Raw genomic sequence first — 19,542 nt, forward strand, 5'->3', positions numbered from 1 at the left:
TTCACTTCAAAAGATTTTAATTGATGGACTGGAATTATGTGGAATACTTGTGGATTATTGTGATGTTTTTATCACTTGGATGACCTGAGGGTCAGTACATTTTCAAAAATTGTTCCATTTTTGGGTTTAATATTCCTTTATAAATAAAATAATATTGAATAAATAAATAACATTGGCTGAAAAAAGAACACTCCAATTATAACAAAAATAAAAATCAGTTTGCAGTTGTAGTCAGTGAGTACTCAATATGGTGAATAAATTGACTGGTGTGTTTGAGTTGGAGAGACATGATGCCAGTAAGATTACTGAATGACTGGTTATTGACATATAAACCTTATTATATTTTGTAAATGTGAATTGTGTTTGTTTGATTCATATATGACCATGAAGCAAAAATTTTGGACCCACTTTATATTAAGTGGCATTAACTACTATGTACTTACATTTTAATTAATAATTTAGTACATGTACTTATTGTGTACATACATGTTTTTACATTGTACTTATATTTAAAAAAAAAACGTCATTTAATTACATCTGTATTTAATTTCTGTTATTACATTTATAATTACACTGTTGACCCATATTTTACACCTTAACCCACCCTTAAACTTACCCATACCCTCCAACCCTCCAACCCTCTCCCTAACCTTACCCCATCCCACCTCAAAAGCAGCAAAAGTGTTTTACAATACAATATGAACACAATAAGCACATTGTGCTTTTTGTAAGCACTGTTTTTTGTAAGTACATAGTAGTTAAGGCCACCTAATATAAAGTGGGACCAAAATTTTAATTCTGAAGGTGTTGCTGGGAATCAGAAAAGGGGTTCCCATTACATTCGCCTGTATGGTTGTGGGTTCTCGTTTGTGTTATGAAAGTTCTGTACGCTTAGGCTGCAGAGTGACAGTACAAGAAGCACATTAAGACACTTACAGTTGGGTAATAATTTTTAATAATAATTAACCATTTCACTAAACTGATTTTATAATGTATATGATATTATGCCGTATGCCTTACAGCTATCCCAAAGGGTAAAGACTTCACATTATATCTAAATCATCCCATGCTTAGATATACACATACTGTCACGTTTATGAACTTTCTGTTTCCTTTTTTGGTCACCTTCCTCCTAGTTTTGGTTAATTGATTCTTCCCACCTGTTTCCAGTTCCCTCATCACCTCCTGACGTGTAAAAGTATTATAACCTTACCCGAATGTGCATCTGTTTGTTAAGGCTGAATGTAATCTAGTTTTTTGTCTGTATTCTCCTTCGTCCTCAGTAAACTCCTCATTTATTCCAGATCATCCTCTTGCACTTTGTTTTACATTTAGCACTACCTTAGTTTGTAACACATTCATTATTATGTCTGAATTATACATAATACATTAATTACAACAGAGAGATGTCTTAACCTCATATGGGATGTGCCGTAAACAGAGCCGCATTTGTGGTGGTGATTTTTCAGTGAACTTTTCTGTAGGCCACATTGATACATCATCTTTGTATGTATTATGAGTCACTGAATCATTTACTCACTACTATACACTACTATAGTGTGTTGCTTTAAGACGTGCAATGGTTGTTTCTGCTTTGGTTTCATTTTTGTGTCAATATAATTGTGTCTTAAAATCAACTCCACATTGACTCCTTTTATTATCGAACTTTTGTATAAAAGTAATATCACATTTGCAGTCTTCCGTTGCACTCCTGCCATTGGTTCAATGAACAGAAGTTAATTAAACACAATTCTAATCATATCACCACATGGCATGCTTACACACCAACAATCTGCCATAAACAAAGAAAAGAGGAAAGATAGAAAATGGGAAGAAGAAATCAATCCTAGATTAATCAATGGCCTTTGGGACCCAATCAGGACTCTCAATGATCTCAATCAGAAGGACAAACTATTATTTTTAATAACAACCAAAAATTCTGATAGTTACAATCATAAGCATTATAAGTATGACAACTATTATTAGCTGGCTGTAATTATATTGGTTACCTGAAATTCTGAGATTTTAAGAATCAGATCAGACAAAATGTTATTTATTTAATGAATCTGGAGGAAGGGAAAAAAAAAAATTCCCAGTTTATGTTCAGATTTAGATTTTCATTATATCTCTTCACTACACAGCAAGTGCAGAATAAAAAAATTAAGCTAAATTAAAAAATTTAATGCAATAAAATCACTAATTGGTTTAAAGTAATTCTCCAATCGGAATGTAGTTCACCTTCAGGGGTGGACCGTGGTTGGCTCTTGAGACGGAGGGAGGGTCTGAATCTGGTGCGGTCATTAAAACTCCAGCTCTTCTGGACCTTGGCAGGACTCGATCCATCCGTGCTGATCTCAGCTCCGGGCGAACGTCTGTCTGTAACAGCTGTCTGCCTGCTTTTAACGCTCTGTCCACGTGGGCTTGCCATTCTTACCCGGTCCTTAAAACTCAGTTTCTGACTGAGAGGGGAAAGAGGGAGAGAATAAGAGAGTGGAAGAAAGAATAGCACTTTCCTTCCTGCCATGAGACATGGCAATGGCAATCAAAGAGCGGCATGAAGTACAAAAAGTGCAGAGGCCAAGTCATTTATATTAGTTCTGCATTGCTTGCTTAGACCCCTGTAGTATTAGAAGTGCAGTCAAACAAACACTCCAAACAATCATTAGGAAAGACCCCTTCAGGTGAAATATGCCAAGACAAAATCTAATGTAAGACGAAAGACTCTAGAGGAACATCGAGAACAGAGGGATCAAAAGTCATCTCATTTACATCAATGTGGCTTGAAAGTTTAATGATTTTTTTACATGTTTTGTGAGTGGTTTTTCATGAATGGTTATTAACATTATGGCACATAATTGCTTTGCTAATTTGAATTATAAAATTTTCTAACAATGAATATTATTTAGTCACGTGAATTCAGAGATGTTCACAGGTCACTGATGCAAAGTCAAATCTCATTTATACATTTCTGCAGCTAAAAAAGATGAATTGTCTCTTGTCATAAATAGTTGAGTGATGCATAAAGCACGATTCACATAGAGAACAGTATTCACTAAAGATGCGCAGTGAAAATTTTGCAATGAAAATGCATGGACAGTTATTTTCCCAGCTTATTGCATATGCATTCGTAGGAGTTTACCTTCCGGATGCAAAATGAATGGATGAATGGTATTTAACTCACTTTCACTTTAATTTGCCTTATTTAGCAATTTCATCTCTTCACAAAAAGCTAGATTATATTTTCTGTAGAACACTCATGAAAAATCATTATCAGTATCCAGTTGAAGAGAAAACACACTGCACTCCTCTCTATTTCAGAGAAAACAATGGGACAGACAGCTGAACATGAGTCAGAGAAAAGAGCAGCGGCCACTCAAAAATGCAGCACTGCAGTGAGTCATCCTCTTCTGCTCAATAATGTCACATTAGCAGCCACGCTAATTATGGTATCACTGCCTCTTGGTCATTGATGAGTACTGCATCATAATGAGTGGATGGATAGTCGTTTCACACAAACAACTGGACAGAACGCACAGAAGCACCATATCCAAACGCCTCTGAAATCTGATGTTCACTCTTCAGACTATTGTTACAGATAAATAAATGATTCTAAATGATTTGTTCTGCACTTCATAAATAAATAATGATGTGGAAATGATTTTGTCTGGCATTGTTCATGCTGGCCACACTATTACGGCTCAATCTGAAGTTCTATCTTAGTGATTACGCAGATAACACCACTGGCTCTTCCTGTTATCTGGACTGATGACACTGTGCATTTGTAGTCACTGTATAATGCAGTCATTCAAACAGTCTGACTTGACTTTTTCATCTCCATTATTTTCTCTCTTTAATGCTAATGCATCCTGAAAATTAGTGTGCACTTCATAACCGATGGCAGCAATGTCTCAGACATCAGAGGAAAGATGATTTTGTGTTGACCAAACTACTACTGATCAAAAGCCTGTTTCCACCTCAGATTAAAACTTAAAGTAATTGCAAAAAAAGAAACAAAGCCTATATTTTGAGAGATAAAGCCACATAGTGAACAGCTGCACTTACTAGAAACAAAGCCATAAATGAGAGCGACCTGTAGAAAGTCAAATCGGAAATCACATCGTACACTGTCGGAATAAAAGGTACAAAAGCTATCACTGGGGCGGTACCTTTTCAAAAGGTACACTTTTGTACCTTTTAGGTACTAATATGTACACTTTAGGAACTAATATGTACCTTTAAGGTACCAGTATTTTGAAAAGGTACCGCCCTAGTGATAACTTTTGTTCCTTTTTTTTTGGAGAAAGTAAGATATAAAATCAAATTGAGCTAATTAAAGTCATAGTTATGTGGAACACAATTATGAAATATTAAGCTACACTGCAAAATGTAAAGTAAGAGTTTGAGATATAAGGTCACAGTTCAATGAGACAAAGTCGCAATTACCTTTTTATGTTTTATTCCAATGCAGAAACATTCCACGGTCAAATGAGTTTTGACACTAGCAGAACAACAGTTATGTCTAAAATTCTGTCTCAGTTGTAAAATATTTATAGTATACAGTATGTAACATATGGAGCAAGACAAACCTTGTAGATGACTCCCCTTGATCCTTCCTTTGGGTGTCAGAAGGTGGTGTAGAAAGAGAAATAAATAAGTGAAGACATCTTCAGAAGACAATGAACTACACATGACACAAGTTTAGATTCTTTGAATCCAGTTTACCATAAAATACTTCATGCATACTAACGCATCAAAAGCAACAGAAAACATAATTCCTGAATAAATGCAACCATTACCATATACAGTACATGCATATCAAATCATGCAGTGTATTGCATGACATTCAAAAGCTCAAGCAAACAAATGTGCCATAGTTAAAGCCCTATTAAATAACTAGTTTATTCTCTGTGTATTTACAGTAAAGCTTTATAGCAGGCTTATTTACATTTCAGGGACCTGTGTGATATAAGGGCATATATGATTGGTAAGCCAAATGTAATAATGTCCATTGTCTAAATCAGTTTGCAAATTTGACTACTGCTAATACCATTTACCAAAACGGAGCACTGTTCATTCACGTCATCTGTAATTGGGCCATTTTAACAGAATTTGGGCATAAATGCAAAATGGAGAGAAACATTACTGTCCATTCTCTTCATTTTTTTCCTTTCATTTTGAGAGAAAGACTGCAATCAGGTGATTTCATGGACAGCTAGCACTACATTAGACCTGCTATTGTCTATTTATAATGATTCTTGTGATGACCATGAACATATCTGACAAATACGGAATGGAGTATGGACTATTTAGTTTTTTTGAATAATTTAATGAAGAGGACGTGAAAAGAAGAATGAAACATGTGGGAGACAGGCACAATTACGTTACATGGGGAAATCAAACAAATAGAGGGAAAGGAGAAAGTTGTCCTTTGTGGAAAATGAATGAAGCGAGGGAGCAGGCAGGCAATGAAATAGCATCTGCCAGGGGTTTGTACCTACTTTGTAGGACTGCAGGTATGCAACGCCTTCAAATGTGGTTTCCAGGTAGCAACGGAAACTGAATTTTCATCAGCCGCATAACTACGCCACACACACTACATGCAAAAATATATAAAACCAAAAGAACAAGAGATAAAGGAAGAAGAGGAAAAACAGAAGAAAAACAAGCCAAAAGAAGAGAAAGAGAAGAAAAAAAGAAAAAAAAGCAGATTAGTAAAAAAACAACACTTGTTTTTTTTTTTTCGGTCAGAGCAGGCACCCATACATGCCTCAGGACAAAGACTGAAGACTCATAGTGACGCCAAGTGGCTTGAAGGTAAGGACGATTACCATCAGTGGAGTAATATCGCCACGCAGTCTTATTCAGAGTTAGGGAGAGTAAAACATTGTAAGCAGAAATATAACACACACACTCCTATTGGTACTCCTATAATGATGAGGACATTCCACAGGCGTAAAGGTTTTTATACTGTACAAGCTGTATTTTCTATTCCTTATCGCTAACCCTACCCATCACACACACACACACACACAAAAAAAACACACATTCTGTATGATTTCGAAGTTGCTTTCCTTTTAAAAAAAAAAAATGTCTCCACAAGATCAGAATTTAATGCTATCACTGTCCTTGTGGGGACAGGTAGGGAATACCAGGTACACACACACACACACAAACACATGGCTTCATGTTTTATGGGGACATTAAACATATGTAACAGTTTTTATATTGTAAAAACTGTAATTTTTTCCTCTAACCCTACTTCTCACACAACGCTATCTGCATTGCAAAAAATAAAAACAAAATACATTAATTATGTGAAACACATGATTTATAAGCCCTCATGGGCATCAAAAATGTCCCCACAAGGTAATAAATAACTGGTATTTCTATCTAGGGACTTTTGGTCACCATAATGCAGGGAATACCATGTACACACACATACATACACAAACACATAGATACTGTGTTCCCCCAATGCATTTTGCAACAAACTCTTAATTGCTGGTATCAAAACAAAATCTATGAAAACTAGTAAAACACTGAATATCCAAGTAAATGAAATCCCTTAGCTGTGAAATGAATCATATTTGCCTGTTAGGTAAGACTATCCACAGTCCCAGCCATTTCATAAAAGATTTATCAGGCAACAAAGACCACTGTGGTGCATTCAGACACAATAATAATAATAATTATATAAAAATATATATGAGACCATTAGCAAACAGTGCTCTTCTCAGAGGCATGACATTTAACATCACATTCCAAATATTCCATAAACCAAATTCTACAGGACTGTAATCTCCCCAAATGTGCGGGCAGATGTAACAGCTCTGGTGTCTTACCTGTATGAGGCAGGCAGCAGGATTCCTTCTCTTCTCAAAGTGCTTCTGTCTGTGCTGTTCTTGAACCTTCAGGGCAAAGCCTGAACCCAAAATACCCTGCAATGCAAGTAAAGTAGAACCAAGTCACTAATGCTCCAGACAATAGGACTGTCAGAAACACACTCATGCTAGCAGCTCTGTGTAAAAATCACTTTACACTAACAACAAACAACGGTAATATATTGTATGTTTAACATACAATGTATGTACAGTATTAACATATTATGTCACACTGAACTCTTACAAAGTTTGTTTAATATTAAAATTTAAGAAGTACTTAAGAAAGTAACAATTAGGAATTAAGAAAATAGCAAAACTAAAGAAAATTGGCAAGTTAATTTTTTTTTTGTTATTAATGTATGTTAGTCAATTCCAAGATATATATATATATATATATATATATATATATATATATATATATAGTAGCACTTTAGATTTAGATTTGGTACTGCACAACCATGTTAAGTAAACAAATGCATTCAATTTGAATGTTGTTTAGCTTTAATTATTATTAATACTATAAAATGCTAAATGAACAAATGCTCTGGAAACAATGTTAAGTAACAAAGTTTTCTGACATGATGTTACAGCTTTAATTTAACTGACCTGAGTGGTCAAACTCAGCTCCCTCAAAGATCATAATTTAAAGGGAACGTCACATTACCTCATGTTGTTCCAAACCCGTGAGATATTTTAGATTTAGTCCGAGAGCTCTCAGTCCCTCCATTGAAGCTGTGTGTACGTCTACTGTCCATGTGCAGAAAGGTAAGAAAAACATCATCAAAGTAGTCCATGTGCCATCAGAGGGTCAGTTAGAATTTTTTGAAACATTGAAAATACAATTGTATTTTCACGTGTCTGTTGTGAGAGAGAGTAAAAAAAAAAGCAGTTTGTGATATTGGTTCACGAACGAATCATTTGATGTAACCGGATCTTTTTGAACCAGTTCATCAAATCGAACTGAATCGTTTTAAACGGTTCGCGTCTCCAATACGCATCCAATACACATTAATCCACAAATGACTTAAACTGTTAACTTGTTTAATGTGGCTGACACGCCCTATGAGTTAAAACAAACCAATATCCCTGAGTAATTAATTTACTCAAACAGTACACTGACTGAACTGCTGTGAAGAGAGAACTGAAGATGAACACAGAGCCGAGCCAGATAATGAACAACAGACTGACTGACTGACTGACTGACTGACAATCTGTGTGTGTGTGTGTGTGTGCATACTGTACTTCAACTACAAATTCTTTCTTGGATAGGCATTTGGTCTACACGGATCCGGCGTTTTGGAAGAGTGAAACCGATGTTTTTTTTAAACGATGACGTCATCAGCCCACGTCTCGCCCCTAGTCAGACACTGATATGTCACGTGACAGCAACAAAAACATGAACAAACACTGAATGATTGTCTTTTTATTAACTAACATTAACACAAATTAATAAATGTATTGTTCCATGTTCGTTTGTGTACCACACGCAAGGTTTATGAGCTTAGTCCATTTCTTCTTCACAGTTTTAAGTGTATCTCTATGGCAGAATAACAGCGCCATTTGCTGGTCTGGCATGTATACTACATCGTTTTGTGGTTTTGTGTGGACACGGATATTTCTCGAGACGAGGAAAAAAAAGATCGGATTGGGGTAAGCTCCGTCTCCTTGTGCACGGGGCCGGAGAAATAACTGGTACTTATGGTTATGGATAGAAATGTAGCGGAGTAAAGAGTACAATATTTGCCTCTCAAATGTACTTGAGTAAAGTCATGAGTACTCCCCAAAAATGATACTCGAGTAAAGTACAGATCCCTCAAAACTGTACTTAAGTACTGTACTCAAGTAAATGTACTCCGTTACTGTCCGGCTCTGGTCACATGGACTACTTTGATGATGTTTTTCTTACCTTTCTGGACATGGACAGTAGACCGTACACACAGCTTCAATGGAGGGACTGAGAGCTCTCGGACTAGATCTAAAATATCTTAAACTGTGTTCCGAAGATGAACGGAGGTCTTACTGGTTTGGAACGACATGAGGTTAAGTTATTAATGACATAATTTTGCTATTTGGGTGAACTATCCCTTTAATGACAAAAAAGTGGAAGCTGTTTAATTGTAAATTTGCCTGGAATCCTTGTTGCTTTGACAAGGATATAAGCCAAACTGCCTTTGCATTTTTTCACAAATACACCAAATGAACTTCTGCTTTATGAAAATTTTGCAATGACTAAGATTTACATTTTGTAGAGAAGTCTGAAAACCAAGAAGAACATTAGCAACTGCCCAAACTAAATTATTTTCTTTTTTAATGTAGTGACAAGTTAAACAAACACTGGATTAATATTGTAATTAGTGTAAGGAAGCAATGAGGATGTTATTTATTATTTTATTTTTTTTTGCTGTAAGTAAGCTTTACCGCAGGCAGGGTGAAGAAGGAGATCCCGAGCAGGGCAAAGCCAGCAGATAGCATTCGTCCAGTCCAGGTTTTAGGAGTCTTATCTCCATAACCTATAGTAGTGAGGGTGATCTAATAAAAACAAAGAACAAAGACTATTTAAAAAATAAAAAAAGCAGGAAGGGTCAATACAGAACTTTTGAGTCAACATGTCCTTATATTTGTATTTGTGAACGACATAAACTTTTAAAGTTTTGATCTTAATTTGTCAAGATGAAAAACAATCAAGATCAGATAACTTTGAATGAAGAGTATTATTATAATTTATGACAAAATGTCCTTTAGGTTTAAAATTGTTTAGAAAAGTGAACAATTTTAATTTGATTCTAATACATTTAGCAATGTTGCCACAAACTGTATGTTGACATAGTTCCTTCATTATTCCACCTTATTAATATGACATAAACTGAACAGAAAATAATTCTGTTTTCTGAATGTTTCTTTAAAAATTACGTCTAACCCACTAATAATTGACTGCACACTGTGGTTTATATATACTGTTTACCTTTACTGCAAATGAGCTTCTATTTAGCGTAGTTTGAGTTATTTTTCTCTTTACCTTCTGTAATTTTGTTTATGGTTTTTGAGGATGACGGTATGCCAAGCAACTTGTCCATTTTGGCACCTGGTTAATTTGGCTAGCTTTTACCTAACGACAGACTGAATTTGTTGGAAAAGTAGCACAGAACATTACTGTCTTTGATATCAAAAACAAATAGACAGGAAGCATTAAAGTTAATAAATCAATTTTTCTATGCATGATTACCTGGTTAGTTACGCTGTATTATTTGCATTTAGAATTACTTTTTCCCTGCAATTCGCGACCTCATCAGAACAGACATGCAACCTAGTTGTTATATTATGTTCTAGATAATTTTTTCATAATACAGATAAATCTGTATGTGTTTATGTCTTCACTTTTGCATAAATATGTTTTTGTATATCTTTGTGTTGAAGCAACCCGTATGAGCTTGAAATCTATTCCTAATCTATTCTAAACCATCAATGGCATCCAAGCGAGACCAGAGATGTTGTTTGTCATTTTGTGCCATCATGATTACTTTCTATCTCTATGGAAATGGTATTTAATGGGCCTCCGTATAACCTGTATGGAAATGGTTTCAATTTCCCAAACAAGGTGGAAGGCAATGATCGAAAGGCTATAAAATTTGAGGCTGAAATTAAAACAATCATATTTAACTGAAACCAGTATGCCTTGCAGTTTTCCAGCAATGTTGGACATTAGCAAGAGTGACAAAAATTACAGAGGAATAATTGCATAAGATTTGCAGAATGCTAAAAACATGCATTTGGCACCACAAAAACGTATTTTGTGAAGTTCAGTATAAGTCAGAATATTACTTAGACTGGTGAAATGTAGTATTGTGTGGAGATGTGCGGTGTGGAGACTCACCGTGCCCCACCACAATGCATCCGCATAGGTGGCAAAGTCTTTATTAAACTCCTTTTCCACAAGATAAACCAGGAAAGAGGAAAAGATGAGCACAAGGAACCCAATGTACCAGGCAGTGACCAATTCCTGTTACACAGAGAAGCCGACATTAAGAGGACCTCTGCACACCAGGCAGATACTTACAAAACTACAAAAAGTAATTCAGGATATGATACAGTAGTTTTTGCTAAAAAAAACAAAGCATGCTTTTAAATTAGTATATCAAAGTCATTAAAGATGACTTGTCAATACAATGAACTTACCTTGCTGTGTGCATAAACTACAGATCCCAGAAGCTTCCAAGTTCCTCCACGGCGGTCCATGCGTACCATTCGCAGGATCTGTAAGAACCGTAAGCTTCGTAGAGCAGATGTTGCAAAAATGTTGCTTTGACTCCCAGCTGAAACCACCGCAAGAGAGGCAACAAGCACTATAATGTCTGATGGTTAAGGGGAAAAAAACAGAAACATTTATGTTAGAAAATATTTAAAATTAGTTGCATTTTCGCAGAATATCACAGGAGATATCATTTGCCATGTGTGCTTTAACTGCATGTAAAATTCTAAAATACTTATGTTGCCTACTGAAGATACATGTTCCTCTGGACAATTTAATTCTGACTGGTCAGATGTTGTTGCCAGGCCAATTGTTTTTTTATGTTATAATGTACTATGTTTCTTAGTAGATAATAAAAGAGATGATAACATAAATAAGCAGTAATAAGAAATAAATGTATTAGGGAGTATAATGTGTAGACAGCTGGTCATTATTCCTAATGGGTGATCAGGGCCCAGAAATGTAAGGAGACAAAGTTGACTGTATAATACGAGGATATTGTGAATCTGAAAATACATTTAACCAGCATCATCTTTTTGGTTCAATCTATGAAAACAGCACCTGACATCCTAGCTGACCTGTCCTTGTATTAATTATGCTGTAAATCCCACTGGGACGAAAAGCATCCAATAATTAAAAAAATTAAATATTTTTTGACTTGAAGGTCACCTATTATATTTCATTCAGCATTTCATCTATAGTTATATGTAGAGCTGTTTCCCCCAAACTTTTTTTTTTTTTATATATATAACAGAAACTATTAGCGCATTGAATTAAATGACTTATGATTCACTTCCAGGTGTTTAAAGAACAGCATGTCCTTCAATATAAGCACTTAATTTTGTGTGTTTTAATTAACTGAGATTATTTTAATATAAACAATTTTAATAATTTTAAGTCTTAAATCTAAGTGTTAGTTTTCTGAGGCCTCCTAGTGAACCCAGACTCCCTTGTCGAGAACCACCACTGTACATCAATGAAACGTTTGTCTTTTGTTTATATGTAAATGTTTTCATTACTGTCAAGTTTAATTCAGGTAAATGAGAATGATATCTCCTCGGCTCAACTAGACAATTTACTTCTCAAATGAAAGTTCACAGAGGAACGTAGAAACTTAAATTATTGACAGAAAGTAACAAGAGAAGGACACGGGAAGTTCACATAGAAACCACATCCACTTGGAGAAGCGACATCAAACCCTCGGGGAACACAAACAACTCCAAGGCACTATTCAACTGCAATATTTTCTTTCTCTTTCTGATCCTCCTCTAATTTCTCATATTCTTTGTAGCTGATGAACTACTGGCATTCACGTTCAGCCAGTCTGCTGCTCTCCGCTGTAGTCTGTCTTTATAAGCCAAATCAACACATTACATGTGTTTTTAAAGTCTTCAGGGAGCAACATCTGAAATGCTGTTGATAATTAAATGAGAGATATACGAGAATCTCATCTACGTCTCCTGTGCTTAGGAAGAGCAATCACTGAGCAATAAATTTTTTCACATCATGCCATACAGCCACCCTCACAAGTCTCTAAGAGCATCCATTACCTTCAAATTAGTTTCAAGTAGCCTAATGGTTATATGATGAGGTTTCACATGAATATGGAAATTGAATGTCCTAAAGACCAACAATTAATCAAATTATCACCACATTATTTGATTTAGAATGGTCCAGGTATGATATGAAAACACGGAAAACTAATATGCCATGGGCTCCTTTGAGATTTTCCTATGGGGTTTTATAATGGGTAGGGCTGTGAATCTTTGGCAAGGCAGCGATTCGATTCGATTACGATTCATAGGTTTTCGATTCGATTCAAGAACGATTTTTGCAAATTTAGAACGATTCAATTCGATTCGATTTACAATTAAATTCGATTCGATTCGATTATAACGATTCGATTCTGCATTGTTTAAGTGCATTCAAGGGATTATTTAAATGCTTCTACTAAATTCTTTAAATGCTTAGTCATGAGGCAAATTACAGTAACATCTATGGTTAGAGAATCATAGGTTAGAAAAAAAAAACTTTTGTCCATTGTTAAATGCTAGTTTAATGATGCGACACAGCATACGTAAAAATGAATGTAAGCCAAGTTTTTAAAAAAGAGCTTAAAGAGTATTATGTATAAGCTAACATTTTGTCACACCAGGGGCGTAGCCATAATTTCAGAAGTGACAGAAATGTCAAATACAATCATTTTATGTATGTAGCCTATATAATAATAATAATTATTATTATTAATATTATTATTATTATTTTTTTTTTTTTACACGGAATTATCTCGTTTTTAATTAATTTTAATTAGCTGTAATAAATCAAATACACTGCTGGACAATAATCAATCATTTGTAATCAATATTTTTTTCCTAATGGCAATTTTATGATTGTTTTATATACTAGGCTACATTTAATTTGCAATTATTTACATTTTCTGCATATAATAAGGTAGAAAATATACTTTATAGTTTCTGTACTGTGTAATAAATGTCAATTAGCACTGCATCATTCATAAATTGTTTGTGTTTTTTTTTAGTTTCATCGGTTCATTCTGCTTTTATTCAGTTTAGCTGCAGATATAGCCTGGTACGTCTATGAGAGCGAGAAAACGCGCCAGATGTCTGTTTACAAATGAAACAAACGCTACTTGCATGCATCTGATTATCAGATAAATCTCGCGCTCTTATTTCAAGGTCGTTGTTAATGCTGTGGTTAATTTTAAAAGTTTCCTTCATATATTCGGTTCATCCGCATTGTTTAAAAACATTGGATCTGTGCGTATGATTTAGACACTTACATTTCTGCTGCATCCATGCAATAAATACAGCTGTCTACGGCTCCGGTAACCCCGTTGGTAAGACACAGAAGTTTGTCAATGGCTCTCTCAGAGAGCCATTAACAAACTATAGAAAAGTAAAACTACTTCACGTTAGTATTACTGGCCACGTCAGCTGCGTCAGAGACGAACGGAGCGCGAGCGCAATCCTGTGACAGTCTCACAGGCGGTAAACAGTGGAGCGCATGAAGGACAGATAAGAGGCACGATTCACGAACACTCTTCAAGGTCTCCATTAATTAGTGCGTGTTGTAATTTAATGTGCATACATTTTGAAAGCATTGAATCGCTATAGAAATCGCGATTCATTCGATTCTTAGCATTTTGAATCGATTACTGTCCAAGATCGGCGATTCACGATTCAAAAATCATGTTTCAAGATCGATGCATATGAATCGACAGGGTTTGTAATCGATGCATCGAGAAAACGAGTGAATCGTTACACCCCTAATAATGGGATGTTTAAATTTATCAGTAAAATAAGGTCTGTGATAAACATAACTTGAAGATACTTTAAAACTACTGAAAACACCAATTTTAAAGGTCCCATAGCCTTTTTTCACTTTATTTACTCTTACAAAGGTTTTTTTAACATTAATATGAGTTCCCCTAGCCTGTTTATGGTCCCACGGTGGCTAGAAATGTCAATAGGTGTAAACCAAGCCCTGGGTGTCCTGCTCTGCCTTTGAGAAAACGAGAGCTCAGACGGGCCAATCTGGAATCTTCCCCATATGTCGTCATAAGGGGACAGGTTACGTCCCCTTTCTCTGCTTTGCCCGCCCAAACATTTACATTTAATTCAGTCGCAATGTCAGCACATGCGTTGCAAACAGACTTTTACAATATGGATATGGATACGATGTGTAGCTAATTATTCAAGTTCACACAGACTTTCTTTCTAAACCGTTTAATACTGTTTATGCATCAGTGAATCAAGCCAGTGACTAAATAATCAACTTCACGTTATTTCTCTTAGTAGCATGAAACAAATCTGTTATTTAAATTGTGATTAAACTACAGAGAGCGACCAATGAATGCTCCCTTTATATTGTTTGGAGCTGTCAATCACACATCGCGAGTATAGCTGCACCCAAATTGCTGTTATAATAAATGACGCTGTTATCTTGCACAACTAAGCTCTTGCTGTATTCATGTCATATCCCTAGTGTGCATCAACCACACCAATTTCATAATGGCACAGTATGGCTGAACAGCTGCGCTGGAGATGTTCAATAGTCTGCTACATAAAAATGTTGTTTAAAAATAACTATGCTTTAATACACAACCTTGTACAGTAATTGAGTTATCACTGTCCCTGATGTTTGGGATCAAGACCTTTGCTGGTGCCTGGGTTTGTGTTCACAATAACATAATCTCAAAGGACATTTGGTCTACACACACAGAAACCTTAGACACATTATTAATGATGTTCATTGTTATATTCAGAACAATAGGGCCAGGGCTAACAGTTAGCACTAAAGAATAGACACCACTAGCACCTACACACACTTAAAGTAAGACATTATTAATAGCAAAGCAAGTATTAATGAGCTCACACGATGTAACAACCGTCTGGAGAACATTAGACAGGTTGAGGGGTCACTGAATGAGAGCTGTTTGCTGAAGAGGATTTGGTAGTTTGTGGCAGCCACAACTGGAGGATGCCAGGTAAAAGGTTTGGGGTCAATGGGTAAGTACAGCAAGGTTATTTTACAGGCTTTAATGGTGAGGCTGTTGCCTTGGTTTTATAGGCATAAACTTTGTGTCATTAAGGAAAGATGGAAGTTGCTAGAGTGGAGCAATTCATTTTTGACGGAGGTCAATATTAATAGTGTCACTAATAGCTGGCAAAGCATGATGGGACAGGATGGGAATGTACACCTAGCACATATCAGACGTGTACTAGCTGTACTGTTCAAAAGTTTGGGGTTGGTAAGATTTTTTTGTACACAAAATCTCTTATGTTCACCAAGTCTTTATATATTTACCATTTCAAACAGCTGTTTTCTTTGTGAATATACTTTAAAATGTGATTTATTCCTGTGATGCAAAGCTGAATTTTCAGCAGCTATTATTTCAGTCTTCAGTGTCACGTGCTGCTTCAGGAATCATATTAATATGCTGATTTGCTGCTCAATAAACATTTCTTATCATCTATCAATCATATATATATTTGATACATTCATTCAGGATTGTCACTTTTTAGCACTTTAATGCATCCAATCTGAATAACATCTTGTGCTTTAGAAATACCACTTACAGTAATAATGTAGGGTCACCAAATATTTGCTTTTATATGAACTCCCATAACCAATGATGATGTGGGTGTTTATTTTTTTAACATGTGTCATTGCGAGCAACCAGGGTTGAATATGAACACACCGAAACCATCAAAGACAATTAAATCAGCCTTGGTGGGTAAATAAAATGTTTCTACTCCTTTATTTATACCATATCCTACAGAAAACCTTGTGACTTCAGAATATTTTTCCTCCAGAAAAAAAGGAGGAATTAATTCCCAAAATGTCTTCACATTTTTGTCACAGATGCAGTTTCTTTTAAATCTCATACTGTATGATGCTGTGAGAGACTTGCTTGCCTATGCTGTTTATATAAACACACACACACACACACACAAACACACACTTCCAATTGTGGTTTACGGGTACTCTCTGTAGGCGTAATGGTTTTTATACTGTACAAATTGTATTTTCTATTGCTCTACAACTAAACCTACCCCTCATCTAAAACTACTGCCAATTTTTTAATTCATAAAACACTGTTTTGTACTTTTAAGCTTTTTGTTGTTTTAAGCCTTTTGTTTTTCAGGGACATAGAAAGTGTCCTCATAAACTATGTTTACGTTGTAGTACCCATGTCTTTATACACATTTGTGTCCTCATAAACCATATACCAGTACACACACACACACACACACACATACGCATATGTAAATGATGTTATTAACAGTTTGATGGGGAAAATAAATGTTTATGGCCAGTAAATCTGTTCATCTCTCAGGTTAATTAAAAGTGAACTCTTTTTCTAATACACCTCACTCTATGACCTCATGCCTCATGAGCCTCATTCCATGGACAGAAACGTTGCACATTGAAGACTCACCTATGACACAGAATGGCTTCCTTGCGAAGCGAAGTCGCCCCTGCCATCCTCTGTACCGGCAACAACAACCAGCAGACCAGATTCGAACGATGTACTCGAGCCCAAACACCACAATCATCACATACTCCTACAACGACAAAGAAAGACATTTTCAGGTTTGTATGTATGGGTGTGTCCTTGTATCATCTGTGGTTTTAAAATGATAACTCTGTTAACCAACTACTTTACATAAATCACTGGAATTACACAGTGGGAGAAGTACTGTACATTGTCCATTGGAATTATTAGTGAGCTCTGTTCTATTCATACATATTATATATTTAGTGCTACTTCCAGTCCTTAGTTTGTCAAACTACAAGCTACTTATAATTAAAAGAAATCTACTACAGTACAGTTCCAATGTTTTCTGAAATTATTCACACCGAGCTATAATCTAAATAAACAATGGTGATAAAAACCGATATAAGTAAGATTTACATTAATTGACTTAAATTAATCAGACTTCTATATTCTTAAAACAGTTGAGAGACAATGTACAATCTAGGTGATTGTGTTTGTTAACTTATTAATATTGCCCACTATAAAACATTTTGCATTTTATAAAGCATATACAAACACATATAAAAAAGTGTTTAATCATAATAACGCACACATACAGCAGCAGATGTGGTAACCTTATATGGAGTTCCTGACTCAATTCAAAGCCATTTTAATAGACTTCTATTTTGTTGACTTACATCCTGTCTTTGCATTGTCAGTAGCTTCAGAGAACTGCCTACAGATGTTGAACATCATACAGATCATGTTTGGTGTCAGCTGAGTCAATGAAACAAATCAGGTCAATCTATATGGCCATCATTACCAGTACCCAAACCAGCAGGCTTCCAGGAACAGAAGACCTGCATAATACAGTATGACTTTCAGAGTCGCTGAGACTTTTTTTCCCTTGAACGGCTGGTTGCACCGGTGCGACCTCTGATTTTTTTTAGTCGCACCATTGGGGAATTAGTCGCTCTCTAGAGGCCTGCATCAGACAGATAGCAGCTGAATTTGGTGGACGGCAGAGGAAATGTACTGCAAAGAGGGCTGTTGTGATCTGAGTTGCTGGCTAGGACACAAATCAATCTCAATAAGTGTTGCAGATTGAATTTAAAATGGGCACCATCCCACTGAACTGCACTGAGAGAAGTAAAGAATATTGCCTATATCTACAACGCCAGGCAGTTTCTGATTTGTTTATTTTTTTAAATACTATAACAGTGGTAATCATAAGCATAGAAGCATAATAAGGCCCAATATATACAATTAGCTGCAGTATTAGTGTACAGTTAACAAAAAAGTTAATGTGATGTTTTTCTTCAAACATCCTAGCATGAGACTGCTGTCATGCTTTATGCTGTTTGGACTTAGTTTGACACTGTAGTTCAGCTCTTACCAAGATCAGGAGACTTTGAGAGGCTATTTCCTGGTGATCTGGAATGGTAGAGAAGACAGACAGCACCAAGCAGCCAAACACCAGGACAAACCTGTCAAAAAACAAAAGGGAGAACAAGAATTACTTCACTGAAAGACTTTGCCATATATATATATATATATATATATATATATATATATATATATATATATATATATATATATATAAATAAAAAATAAAAAATTAAGGTTCAACATTAAACTGATATTGACAGAATAAGGCAAAAAAAAAAAAAAAAAAAACATTACATAACATTAATTTCCCATCAACAATATGAAATATGGTATGAGGGATTCTGCTGTTCAGAAAACAACTCTATCTGGAGATTTTCATTATTGACCCCGTTAAATAAGGGGTGGGAGACATCTGTATTTGATCATTGGTCTTTTGAGTCAGCCGCCTGATCTCTCTGTTTCCCTTTCATTAGCTTTACCCCTCTTGCTCCATCTAGTCAGATTCCCACTGTCTCTTTTTCTCAACTACTTCATCCAGTGCCCTGCAAATTCTCATGCCTCCGTTCTTCTTCTCTTTCCCTCTTTCTATCTTGCTGCTGTATTCTCCCACATATTGTAGCAAGGTGAAGAGACACTGAGGATGAAGAATGTTTAGTAGCTTGAAAACACACTTATATAGGTCTAAATACCTATGCACTAGAAGTATCAATAAGTCGAATTTGACTCATACTTTGGTAAATCCCATCTTTCTAAAGCCAAGTAAGATTACATCGCTGACCTCTAACACAGAGCTTCAAAGCCTAAAGGCCCATGAGACACATTGCTATGACCTAATGTAAGTGGACAGAACTGAATAGATCAGAGAAAATACAACCTTCAAACCTTGGCCCTTTGACTTGATGATGAACAGTCATTACTGCAGTGTGCAGTTATCAAAGAGCTTTGCACCCAATTATTATTCTTACAAATACCTTTCTATAAAGACAGCTCTACTATGCAAAATTATAATTTCAGCTGATTAAAGC

General features: G+C 35.6%; 1 protein-coding gene across 2 annotated transcripts in view; it reads right to left on the minus strand.

The window, feature by feature from the left end:
* LOC113106375 (potassium voltage-gated channel subfamily KQT member 5-like) overlaps positions 1 to 19,542 on the minus strand; it is a 93,037-nt gene that overhangs the window by 6,719 nt on the left and 66,776 nt on the right. For both annotated transcript variants that reach the window (XM_026268240.1, XM_026268248.1), the window contains 9 exons: positions 18,525 to 18,615; positions 17,090 to 17,216; positions 11,055 to 11,230; positions 10,753 to 10,878; positions 9,300 to 9,410; positions 6,843 to 6,938; positions 5,499 to 5,593; positions 4,587 to 4,613; positions 2,239 to 2,459 (listed from right to left, as the gene is read on the minus strand). In XM_026268240.1, the coding sequence (XP_026124025.1) occupies positions 2,239 to 2,459; positions 4,587 to 4,613; positions 5,499 to 5,593; positions 6,843 to 6,938; positions 9,300 to 9,410; positions 10,753 to 10,878; positions 11,055 to 11,230; positions 17,090 to 17,216; positions 18,525 to 18,615 (1,070 nt within the window). The remainder of the gene's footprint in view (positions 1 to 2,238; positions 2,460 to 4,586; positions 4,614 to 5,498; positions 5,594 to 6,842; positions 6,939 to 9,299; positions 9,411 to 10,752; positions 10,879 to 11,054; positions 11,231 to 17,089; positions 17,217 to 18,524; positions 18,616 to 19,542) is intronic.

The sequence above is a fragment of the Carassius auratus genome, chromosome 1, assembly GCF_003368295.1.
Source record: "Carassius auratus strain Wakin chromosome 1, ASM336829v1, whole genome shotgun sequence".
NCBI lineage: Eukaryota > Metazoa > Chordata > Actinopteri > Cypriniformes > Cyprinidae > Carassius > Carassius auratus.